At 41.7% G+C, this 12,651-nt stretch overlaps 1 protein-coding gene across 1 annotated transcript in view; it reads left to right on the top strand.

Moving 5' to 3' along the window:
• The window catches only part of snta1 (syntrophin, alpha 1), a 35,899-nt gene extending 23,449 nt beyond the window's left edge, over nt 1–12,450 (top strand). The window contains exons 3-8 of the mRNA XM_079341093.1: nt 6,266–6,461; nt 6,736–6,925; nt 7,366–7,496; nt 8,056–8,252; nt 9,930–10,117; nt 10,961–12,450. Coding sequence (XP_079197219.1) covers nt 6,266–6,461; nt 6,736–6,925; nt 7,366–7,496; nt 8,056–8,252; nt 9,930–10,117; nt 10,961–11,053 — 995 coding nt within the window. The 3' untranslated portion in view covers nt 11,054–12,450. The remainder of the gene's footprint in view (nt 1–6,265; nt 6,462–6,735; nt 6,926–7,365; nt 7,497–8,055; nt 8,253–9,929; nt 10,118–10,960) is intronic.
• Nucleotides 12,451–12,651: the final 201 nt, after the last annotated feature.

Below are 12,651 nucleotides of genomic sequence, written 5' to 3'. Positions count from 1 at the left end.
TGAACCCTCTCACAGTGTCGTGCTGTAGGTGTTTGAGGGAGGATAAGATGGACATAGCAGACAGTTTATGGAGCGATTGTCGAGGAAAAAAGAAGCTAATGCACATACATGTAAAACACTAGTAACTCTTTCCCGTGTCAACTCTTTAAAAGAAACGGCTTATTTACCAAAAAGCTTTTTACTGATCATTCACTTGGAGAGGTTGCAGCTGAACTGTAACATCTCATCTGGGATTTCAACCACACACCCCTTTGTTATATAGTTGTTTGAAGTAACACCCTCCAAAAACCTAATCACTGCTTTCACAAAACTAACATGAATGTTCCAGAACACGCTACGTAACAGAGAAATTGAAGAAGAAAAAACCTACCAGGTAATTTTTATTTTTTTTCAAACCCATTGCTGTGTAAAATTGAGAAGCAGATGTTTACAAGCAGTTTCAATTCGTCATTTAATATTTGGAAAAAAGAAAAGAAAAAAGATTGGAAATGACGCACAGCAAGTGGAGCATTCTGACTCATAGCGGGCAAATGAACATCAACCTACAAATGGAAAATAGTGTTTCAGACAGCAACACGTCTATCCAGACACAAAGTAAGAACATTGAGTTGGAAAGTAAAGTGGAAATGTGTGCAGCTGAACCTCCTCTCACTCCTCTCTTGTCCTCTGCCAGATCCTGTTCAAGTTCCCTTCACTTACACTTTGTTGAATTAGGATAATTAACTCTCCTGACACACTATGCTAAGTAATCAAATCTGCGCGTTGGCAGTATGTGAATTAGTTTAAAATTCTGATTGGGTGTGCTATTCTCTCTCTCTCTCTCTCTCTCTCGCTCTCTTACACCATACCTTGCACCCCCTGAGGTTGGCATTTACCCATGATTTTAATGAGATGAGTTATAGCAACGACCAACTTATCGAATTCATTCAGAGCACGGGAAATCTTCCTCAGCCGACCAACGCTGCCAGAAGGAGACTCACATTAATCAGCGAGTCGCAGAAGACACGCAGACCGGCACATGAGCTCATCGAGGTCGTTGAGAGGAGGTGTGAACGTTCACCGTTTCATTTGCACATGCGCGCACACACGCCTCAAAACAGACCCAAACGCCATTTGAGGGTTTGTTAAGTCAGAGAAGAAACGTGGAGCCTTACTGCAACTAAACTTCAGATGCTGACTCATCTGATTAAAAAGCGAACGTCGTCCATGCTGATGTGTTCTTCTTTGCATGTTTTTACTGAAAGTGTCAAATATTAGTCATAGGCTCCTCTCTTACAATCCACATCCGTCTCAAAGCGTTAAAACGTCCGATTTTCCAACTAGGCCATTTCAAGTTGGCAGCTGAATGAGGAAGCCAAAGTCATGGCTTTTTCCCCTTTTACCCCAATTAACCTTCATGTAATGAGGGAAAACAGCAAGCGTCTGTAATGTTGCTAACTTATTTATGATGTTGTTTTGGCCCAAGGACGTCTTTCCTTGTTGGTGGTGTTACATTGGGACATTCTTCTCCTGACGTGCTTTACAGAGCCAACAGCATGTTTCTGAGGTCGCTGACTGGCCAATGACATTCCAGCTGCTCCCACGGTAACCAATGGCGAGGAGGAGGGGCTGACATTTAGCCTCAGACCAGTTGATGGTACTTTTTTTTTTTTTTTTTTTTGACCAACAAGACGCCTCATTTCATACGTTTTTTGTGTGTGTGTGTGTGTGTGTGTGTGTGTATGTGCGTGTGTATTAGGCAGTGTGTATTCTGGCATGTAACACAACATGAAGTATTGTCTGAACACAGAGAATTTAAACTTTTGTTTTGGCAATTTGGACTGTCTGAAGAACTGGCGAAGAACGAGCTCTTTCAAAGAGCAGTTAAGTGAATTGTGTCAGAAATGAATTGGCTGAAAATGTCTGCTCAGGATTTGTGAGGTTTCAATGTAAAGACTTCAGCGGGGGAAAAAGCTTAGTGGCAGATTCTTCAGAGGAAGCAATGAAACTCCTCTCTCACACACACAGTAGAAAAGTAGATTCACTGGCTTCCAGATAAGCTAAAGTAATAACAGTGCCATCTCAGCTAATTTTAGCTCTGTATTGAATGTGCCGCCACTGGTATTCATGGCAACATTTCTGGCGGAGCTTAGCGGTGTGTTCACTCTCTCTGTCTCTCCGTCTATCTCCTCACCATTCTCTGTTCTCCTGTCTCTCTCTGTCTCTCTCTCTTCTCCATGTTCATTCCTTTCCTCCTCTCCTTCCATTCCCACATCCTTCTCTCCTCTCCTTTTCATTCAGCAACTCTTTTTTTTTTTAAAGCAATCTCATCCGATTTGGGGTCACAGCTAATGCCTGACATTTCTAATCTGGGAAACACCAATGCGATCATTTCCACATCGCTTTTTTGGAGAATAGCAAAGCCTCTTTAGAAAAGTAAATATCTCCTTATACCTGCTATGATTGGTGTTTTTTCCCCAGCTTATTCAGCTCTGCAGTTTGAGCTGCATGAAAACACAGACGTAAACTCAGCCTTACATAACAAAGAGTAATGAGTACTAAGAATAGAACCTGAGATATTGTTACTCAGAGCTGAGCTCACCTTCTCTTTGCTGACAAACTTTTAATGTTGTTTATTTTTTGCCGTCACCGATAAGTAAACTCAGAGAGATTTAACCCTTTCACATCCCACATGGTTGTTCTTGAGATGTTCAATGATGACTCCCATTTCCAGTCCCAGTCTCGTGACCTCGCCTGCCATATTGAGATTTGACCACATCAATTTTGAATGGCCTCAGTCCAGCAACAAGGAAGCACTTGGCTACCCAGTGGTACAAACATCAATGCTTTGGCACGGGAATAAATGGACAGGAGCTCATTTCCATGAAACACTGCGAACGCGCAAGTTGACGGATACTTCAAAGCTGGAGTTGCTCCAGATCGCTTCCTCACTGTTTGATATACGCTCCCAGTCTACACTTCCACAACCTGATTATTTTTATTTATTATATTATTATTTCTTGCTCCATTTATCTTAGTCTGCATGAGAGTACATGTGACAGTAAAACAGAGTTTTGTCCAGTTTTAAAGAGCATGAAGGCATCAGGGCCATGTGAGGTAGGACGAAACTAAAAATAATGATTTTATACTTTGATCCTAAAACTTACCTGGGATACTAAAGATATGAGACCTCCCATACAAAACACTTCTAAATCTTTGTTCTTCTTTCTTGTTGTTTTCACATCGAACCAACATGTCTGAATTCTCAAACATTTCGTTGCTATTCGGCTTCAAGTCCAGATCCCAGAGGGGCGTTCTGTCCGTCAGCCAGGTCGAAACAGGACACATGGAGACGAAGGCTGCACACTTAGAGACAGTGTTGATCACATGAATACAAAACTCGCGTATCCTCGCTGCAAAACCGCGAGGACACAGTGAAGACATGAGCACAGCTGCTCTAACAGACCAAGAAGGTCTGCTCGAGGAAACGTTTAAGGCGGATGGAAGGGTCACAAACAAAAAACAAACAAACGGTTCACAGGAGAGTGGGGTTTGAGTCCCTTTGCGGAAGGTCAAGTTATCGTGTTGAGTCACGTAATGAAGATTTTCTGATCACAACTGATCAGAACGCTTCACCCGAGCTTCCGTATGAGAAGTGATGAAAGAAAGGGTGTGATCATTGTTTGAACAGGAGAAGCCGTGCATGTGGAAGTTATGGTAGGAAAATCAATACAGTCACAAACAATTAAAAAAAAAAGGCTGAAAATCCTTCAAACTAAATCAGGAAAAAAACAAAGTACTGACCCCTGTTACCCAAGCCTGAGGCCTCACATGAGTTTTTCATTTGTGTTTGCATGTGGTGTGCTTGCTTACCCGTGGCATTTTGTGAGTACTCGTAACAGTTTCGGCTTAATGTAAAATGTGTGTGTTTTTTGATGTCGTAAATGTTTGTCCAAGGAAACCATTCGGGTAGACCATACATGCCAGAGGATGCTGTGAAAGCAGCACAAAGACGTGGGAGAGGCAGTGCTCTTCATCTAAAGGGAGGTCGAAATGATTCTTCATCAATTTTGAAAGTGAAGCTTAAAAAGATCAGAGATTTTCCACCTCAGGTCAATCTGAGGAGAACTGACCCGGGGAGAGAGGAAGAGTTCGTCTCAGGAGAATATTGGTGAGGGTGAAGAAGAGCGTTCAAGAGGAAGAGGAACGTTCTGCTGACTCAGACAAACTACTGTCTGTTGTTTTTACTTTACTGCAATGAGCTCATGACCCTTTTCTGCAGGAATTTAAGTCGCCTTCAGACATGCTCTGTAATCCCTAAACGCTCCGCTTTGCGTCATGTTCCGAAGAGAAGCAGGGTCATTTATTTTCATGAACTGCAGAACTGCTTAACATTTCATCTTCTTAACATTTCTGTCTTCATGGTAACTGTCAGCAGGCGAACTGGTTCAATCCTGTTTTCATTGTATCGTATCGAGCTTTTTTTATGGACTAAATAAATAAATAAAGGTCTGAAATAAAGTAGAGTGATATGCAGTGATTTAAAACATGTAAAAAAAAAACCTCCATGCCCTCACTTTGAAAAAGCCTGTTCTCGGGGCTTCCAGGGTTCCTCCTTAAATACGTTTCCAGCATACCCTTCTTTTGACCCTCTCTTTAGAGCCTCAAGTGTGTGAGTCGCTCTGCCACCTCCTGATAGCAAAGAGGAATGCATACAGATCTGATTTAGTACGCTGCTTATCGTGAAACAAACCCATAAAAGGGAAGGAGACACTCCACAGTCCTAGATGTGGCGTACTTCATGTTTTAACTAAATAACCGTATGGCTGCCTGCCTGCCGGACTGGCGAGCAAGGAGCTCTAATTTGGGTCTGCTTGAAGCCCCTCCGTCTCACGCCTGTTGTCGTGTCGTCTGTGACTCTTAAACTCGCCCTCTGGCTACACGCCTCGTGTGCTGTGCAAGAAGAGCACTTCACACATCCCCAGTGAAACCAGAGCTCTGCCTTCAGCCTTCGGCCTCATGCCTTGCCATGTCCTCTGGGCTATTTATACTCCAGCAGTGGCTACCTCTGCCAATGTCAGACCTCAGCATGCTGGACTGGAGCTGTGTGCATACTGTGCGTGTGTGTCTGTGTGTGTGCAGATGTGTATGTAGGTGTGAGTTGAAAAGAGCACTTTTTAAAAAAACAAAAAAAAGGATGTAGGCAGAGATGTGTTAGCACACATTAGCATGATAACATCAGATTAGTTCCCTCAAAGTGATTCATTATTGGGTGGTCGTGAGCGTCAGAAGAATCCAGCCAGGAAGCTTTAGCACTCCACCCTCTCGTTTCCTTTCTTCAGAATTCAGTATTGATGAATTAAAATGCAGACTAATGACTCTGGGTGGTTAAAGGGAAACAAACACAATGGATTAAAAGAGATAGGACAGTGAGAGAGAGGAAGAACATGGAGCAAAGGATCCACAGGTCGGACCTGAACCCTGGTACTCTGCCTCAGGGTCCACAGCATCCCCAACCACTCTGCCACCGGCACCCCGATAGATAGTATTTATCATGACCTTGTGGTGAAGTAAGGCTCCAGATTTTCCTGTAACCGTGTCCTGAATTCTAGTTACACTCAACCTGATTGAACAAAAAATGATGTTTCAACTTAAAGGGGGGGTGACATCCCAAGGAGAATAGTTTACTGCAACTCCGATGATCCCATTCACTGAATTGACTCGTATCGTCATGACGACACGATCATCACTATTGACCGTTGATTATTATTTGCAGCAACAAACCAAATAGAATCAATTGATTCAGTTCATACATCATCACAGGAGAAGTGATGGATGGAGTGAAAGTAAGAAAGAACACGAGTTCATGCTTTAAACGCTGTTGTGTCAGATTTGACCTTTGATTTCAATTCTAAATGGCAAAAAGTTTTACAGATGAAGTCTTCCATTAACCTCACCTTTTTACATTTGTATTTTAGTTCATTGTTCCGTGTGGATTGACTTTATTCTTTGCTGCCTCTGTTAGTGAGCTCTTTCTCTTGCATGATGAGCTCTGTGTGATCGCTGAGAAGTCTTTGGCAGCAGAGAACATTTTGCAGATTCTCTTTCAAGCTGTTTCTTAAGCGCTGCTACAGTTTTCGACTCCTCTGTGAACCTGAAGGCTCCATCCCCATATCCTCAAGTCCTTTCCTCCTCCTCCCCTACTTCTTCTGTCCCCCCCACCCACCCCCACCCAGCTCATCTAATTTTCTCTTTCTCTCTCACACACTTTCTCGTTCTGCTTCAGTGAAATACATCAAGGAGATGTCAGCCTTCTTTAAAAGCTCGGGGTCCCCAGGCGCCGCCCTCCCCTGGGAGTCTCCCCCCTCCACACCCCAGAGGGGCGCTGAGCTCTCGCCCGCTGACGTGACGGAGCCCCGCGTCATCCCGCTGAAGATGTGCCAGGTGTCACGAAGACAGTGCCCCCCGGACACGGAAAACAGGTACGGTACTTCTTTTCCTCAAAGCGTTTACATTTCTGTTCTGTTTGATGTTCACGTCATACATTTAAGAATCTTAAAGATTCTGAAAAACCTGAAGATGACAAAATGGCTAACAGAGAATAATGTAAAAGGGGACTTCTGACACCAGCTGGCTCAAATATTCTCTTTGTCAGCGTCTGAAACTTCCTCTCCACCCTCGAGCTTTTTTTTTTTTTTCTTCTCACTTTGTCTTTCATTTGTCTAACTGTCCTTCTCTTCTCATGTCCTCGGCCAGGTATTTTGAGGTGATTTCCTCCAGCAGAAAGAACTCTGTGTTCCTGCGGGCAAAAGATCCTGCCATGGCCCAGTCCTGGTACAATGCCATCCAGGCAGGTGCTGCCCACCTTTTACCACGAGTGAAAGAGGAGCTGAAGAGCATGCAGCCAGGCACGGAGCTCAAACATCTGGGATGGATTACAGAGCAGGTATGAAAGCTCCAGACTGTTTGACCTTGTCTGCAGGGTTACTCTAAGCACCATGAGCTGGGCTTTCTTATTTATTATTATTACTTATTTCTTTTTTATTATCATTTTTTCTCCTTGTAAAAAATGTCTTCACATTTGTGTTTAAAGGACAAAATAAATAATTGATCACAAAAAAAAAAGATTGGAGTCCTACATTATACATGTTATTTATTATAAAATGTAGTTAACCAGGAAGAGAAACTCAATGAGATGAAAAAATCTCTTTTTCAAGAGTGTCCTGGACATAACAGTTTCAGACAGACAACGAGCAGCCAAACATAGAAATACAAAAATACATCACAAATAAATCAATGTGCGGGCAAATGTGCGGTGTATGATGATCATGGAGTATGATATGAATGAGTTGGAATGAAGTCTGTTACCACGGTGCATGTGTGCAGGTGACCCAGGGTCCAGAGAAACCCGTCCTGGCTGTGTTGACTGACAGAGACCTGCTCCTGTATCCTTCACTGCCCGAAAGCAAAGAGAGCCTGAGCAGCCCCACCAAGAGCCACCCGCTTATCGCCACCAGGTAAAGACGATACAGATGCATCCATACGTACACGTACGCCATTTCAAGAGCTGGGCAGGAAAACACTTTGGAGTCCTACGTCTCCCTCCTCTATCTCACAATGAAACACGTGCTCTGTGTGTGTGTGTGTGTGTGTGTGTGTGTGTGTGTGTGTGTGTGTGTGTGTGTGTGTGTGTGTGTGTGTGTGTGTGTGTGTGTGTGTGTGTGTGTGTGTGTGTGTGTGTGTGTGTGTGTGTGTGTGTGTGTGTGTGTGTGTGTGTGTGTTGGCCCTGTCCAAGCACACTCTTTCTCACTCTTTCCATCACTGGAGAATTGGACATTTTGGGCACATCATTTGGAAAACATTAGTGGAAGCTGAACTTATGAGTCATGTTGTTTTTCCCTCCTCCTTTCTCTCCACGTCTCACTGTTCTCCTCTGTTAAAACTCCAACATGCCCACCCCGTTTGTTTTTTCTCTACACACACATCATCCTGATGTAGATTTTAATTACCCTTCTTCATATCTACACACCTCATATCAGTTCTGTTTTTTTTGGGGTTTTTTTCTGTCTCTTTCAGACTGGTCCACTCCGGCCCAGGAAAAAGTTCTCCACTCCTGGACTCAGACCTGTCGTTTGGCCTGCGTTCTGGCACAAAGCAGGGCGTGGAGACTCGTGTGTTCAGGGTGGACTCTGCCAAGGAGCTGTCCACCTGGACTCATCTGCTGGTGGAGGGCTGCCATAATGCTGCTGAGCTCATCAAGGAGGTCACCACAGGTACAGACACACTGATTTGTGATTCATTTTCAGCCTTGACTTCACCCTTTTTTTTCTGAACTGCTAGAAATCACCAGAAATATGTTTTTTGGGGGGAAAAAAGAAGAAGAAAAAAAAGAGACTTGTGTTGAAGTTGCTCGCCCGTGCGAGCAGAGAATGAAACAACCAAGGATCAAGTTTGTCCTCCCACTGAGGCCACTCTCTTCAAAATGAATCATCTCATTGTTCTCCGTGTTGCTTTCATAAACTCACTCAAAGTAAAACGTGAGAGGCACATCAGGTCTGTGTTTAAGTTGAAATGTATGATTTCACATCCAAAAGAATACCTCCACAATCTCGTACGAATCTAGAGAGAAGGAATGAAATGTTCTTTTCTTCCGGGAACAATCATCGATCATTCAAATGTTGACGTGAAGTCCCTCTACTGTACCACAACTCCACACACAATACTGCTGTCACTCTCACTTTGATTGACACGTATTTAATAGTGACTTACAAAAGGCAAGGGAATTAATTGTGATGTGAATGATTTTTGTTGTTGTTGCGAGACTCATCCAGTATGTATCCTGCTTAGTTTCACTTGTTCTTCTCTTACTTCGTTCTTACTTTCCTCTGCTGAAAATGTCGGTGTAATGAGAACTTTCGAACAAAGAACGCACCGACAGCTGGGTGTGGGTTGTGAATTCATCCAACTTTGAAAAATCCCACATTCACCTGTAGGTGGAGCCACGAGAAAAGAAGAAGTTTTCACACCAGTTGAAAACTTCTTTTCTCAAGTTTTCACGTATCTAGAAAAGCAGCAACAACCTCACGTCTGATCCCATTACAATGTATCTACATCCGGTCCTTCGCTAAAACAACTCAACCTTTTTCTATTTTTGGCCTGATTTTTCTCTCATCCTGTCATGAAACACAACACGCACGTTCTCACATCTTTAAGAAGTATTGGTAATGCAGAGTTTTTTTTTCTCCAGTCATACAAGCCTTTTACTTTGAATGGTTCTGAGACTGGGCTGATTCTCTGACACTGTGGGGGACAAATGCATTTTGTATTAGTGGATTGTCTGTAATACTTTCTATCAATATACCTGAAATCTATTTAATCGTGAAACAATTGGCAGCTGGGAACAAGATGCAGATTATTTTCTGCAGATACACAAACATCTTACAGCACAGTATCACCCCCCGTGGGACAAAGCAGGATTAGGATTTAGGATTGTTTCAACGATTAGTTTGAAGGAAGGAAACTTTGATTTAGATTTAACATTTTGTCCTCATGTTTCTCTTCAGTCATCAGTGTAGCAATGTGATGTTGTTACACTGCCATCTGCTGGTTGTATTTGGTGTTGCCAAACTTTCTGCCAAAACCCTGAAAAGCTCTAATTATAGAATCCGAATTAGAACGAGTCTCCTATTTAACTGAGACTTGAGCCAATCTCTTTTCAGAACAAAGAGCATTATTTAGCTTTTTACTTTGATCACACGTTGTTTGGATTCAGCCAATAATTCTCCCTAAACACAAAGTGAAACATATTTGTTTTTGGGGGTTTTTCAGTTTAACTTTTTGGTGATCACCTCCAGTTCTATATTGCACTCTTTGCTTTTTTTTAATAATCTTTATTAAAGTCTTTGCTCTGGCTCCATGTAACCGCCTTTTCTTTCCTTCTGTCCAATCAGCATGTAGTTGGAATGGGAAGGAGTGCACCCTGGGAGTGCACATCGATGAGGGCTTCTCCCTGTTCACAGAGGACATGGGGGTCAGGAAAAGTTTTCTGCTCCAGCAGCCCTTCGAGCGCCTCAGAATGTCCTCGGACGACGGAGTCCGCATGATGTTCCTGGACTTCGGAGGCCCCGAGGCTGAAATAGTGAGTAACTCATTCTTCTGTTGGACTTTCTCAGGACGTACTTCTCTTTTTCTAATGTTGCTGAATTATAACTGTCATAACTCAGAGCTTTTAAAACAAATATGTTCAAGTTAACATTGTACAAGCAGGTAAATGTGTTCATTAATGAAGGACATTTTTACAAATTGAACCAAAACACTTCTGATATTTTTGTTAGATTTTAAACAGACATACAAACACACAATGTCTAACTTCCTGATTTCAATACAAAGCCTGTTTTTGTGCAAAAACATACAGACTTTATCTCTTTTAAAAAAACATTTTACGGTACAATGTTTTTGTTTGCTTTCACAAAATTATTTGAACTTATATATTGTAACACACAGTCCATTTACCAGCCTTTCTTTAAAGAGGTTTAATGACGTTTCCTGATCTTCCTCAGTAGCAGCTTACCTCTCATTGGATTGACATTTCTTATCTGACTCCAGAAATGAACAGTATAACTGGATCATACACGAGAACTGTGATGAAGGCCATTACATGTGGCTTAAAGTAATGTTAAATATTTCAAGACTAAACCTTTATGTGAAACATCACATGAGTTTTAACATAGTATGTTCATGATAAAAGGTCTTCGGACGACTCAAAGTGTTTTTACAGCGCTGGTCACACCTTCACATTAACACACTGATGGCAGAGGCTGCTATGTAAAGTGACCATCACAACTAATAATCCTATTGAAGTTAAGTGTGTTACCCACAGAGACATTGGACAGGAGCTGGTGAAGACTTGATACTTGCTCACACTGTTCTGTTCTCTTTTTTTCTGACTCATGTTCGGTTTCACTTCTCTCTCTTTTTTCAGCAACTGGACCTTCACTGTTGCCCGAAGACCATCGTCTTCATCATTCACTCTTTTCTGTCTGCTAAGGTCAAACGACTTGGCCTTCTGGCATGATGACAGCCGACCATCCAGAGCATCATCTATAGGAATAATCAATGAAAACCACACAGACCAGAAGACTCTGCCAAATCAGAGGGTGTGCCCCAGAAACAGACACTGACTAACCCCTTCTTTTCTCTTACGTTATCATCTTTGATCCAACATCTGCTGCTGTTTAGAGGGGAATGAAGAGAAAACTACAACGCTGTTGGAACTTAGCTTAACTTGATGTTAAAAAGGATTAGAGCGTTTTTTTTGTTTGTTTGTTTGTTTTTTTTAAATACAGATGCTCAGCCTGCAGCCATTTAAGAGATCTGTAAATCTGTAACGGTAGGTCATGACACTTGATGATGGCGAGCTGTGTGAATATGACAGCCTGCATCTTAATGTTTGAAAGCATCAAATCCCAGCCATTTCACGTTTTGTATTCTCCCCCCATTGTTCACTTTTTGTTTAGTTCCATGAGTCACAGCAGGCCTTTGTCCCGAGCATCCTTTCATCTTTCAATCTTTGTAAGCAGTCATAATAAAAGTGATGTCACAAATGTCCTGATGGATGTTGGACAAACATGTTTTTGATTAAAGCAGCTCGACTGGAGTGACAGAATGACGGGGAGTGATCAATAGTCTGTCCTGAACAGCGTAGTGGAGAACTACACGATATTCTTTGGATGTGAATTTGAAGACGTTATCAGCTACCAAATGCTAAATCATCTGTTTTATCATAAGTGCAAACTCTTTTCATGTTTCTCTGTGTCTCTCCCTTTTTAAAGTGTGTTCATTATATATTGTCTAACAAAGATGACTTGTGTGAAAAAGCCTTTTTTTTTTTTTAAATCATGATTTCTCTACACTGACTGAGTAAAGAATGGTGTTTATTTTTCTTTAAAACATCCACACTATATTTTTCATCTTGATTTAAATTAGAGCCGAATAAGAGCTCTTGTGTTTCTAAAAATCACATCGACAAAGGCTGTTTCATAATCATGCTTTGTTTGCTTAAAGAGTGCTGGTCAGAACGAGCTACAAAGACACATTTCTCTCTTGATAAGCTTCTTATGTGACAGTGTGCTTCATGAATCAAACAACCTTGAGGACAAAGAGGCCTCATCTAAAGGTCATCACTTTGTTCTCCACTGTTCCAACAGTTTGAGATTTGAGTTTACCATGTAACAATGTAGAGTTGTTTACATCATTGTGTTTTCGTTTTCTTGTTGCTCATTTGACTGAACTTCTACTACTTGGGGCCTTCTCTCTGTGTTCTTCACTAAACAGACTTGTATTAATATATATTTCAAAACTAAACCATGTTTGTTTTCAAGAAAAAAAAACACATTGTATATTCTTATTTAAACTAAGGTGTGCCTTGCAGGGTTGTTTGTATATAAACGTAATAAACTTTGTTAACTTTTATGGATGATTTTTAAAGTGTTTGATTGATCCCACATAACTCTCACTTTATTACTGTATTGCTTGTTGAGACTTTCCTGAGAACATCGACACTACCCTCAAATTTTGGAAAGTTTTAACCATCCATTTCATGAAAGAGGATAAAAACCCTTTGAATGAAAATCCCTGAAAATTGCTAGCACGAAAAATGCTCCGACAAAAGAT

The sequence above is a fragment of the Symphodus melops genome (genome assembly GCF_947650265.1).
Source record: "Symphodus melops genome assembly, chromosome: 4".
In the NCBI taxonomy this organism is placed as follows: domain Eukaryota; kingdom Metazoa; phylum Chordata; class Actinopteri; order Labriformes; family Labridae; genus Symphodus; species Symphodus melops.
Note: the sequence above shows the minus strand (reverse complement) of the source record. Positions and strands in the feature narration are given on the sequence as shown.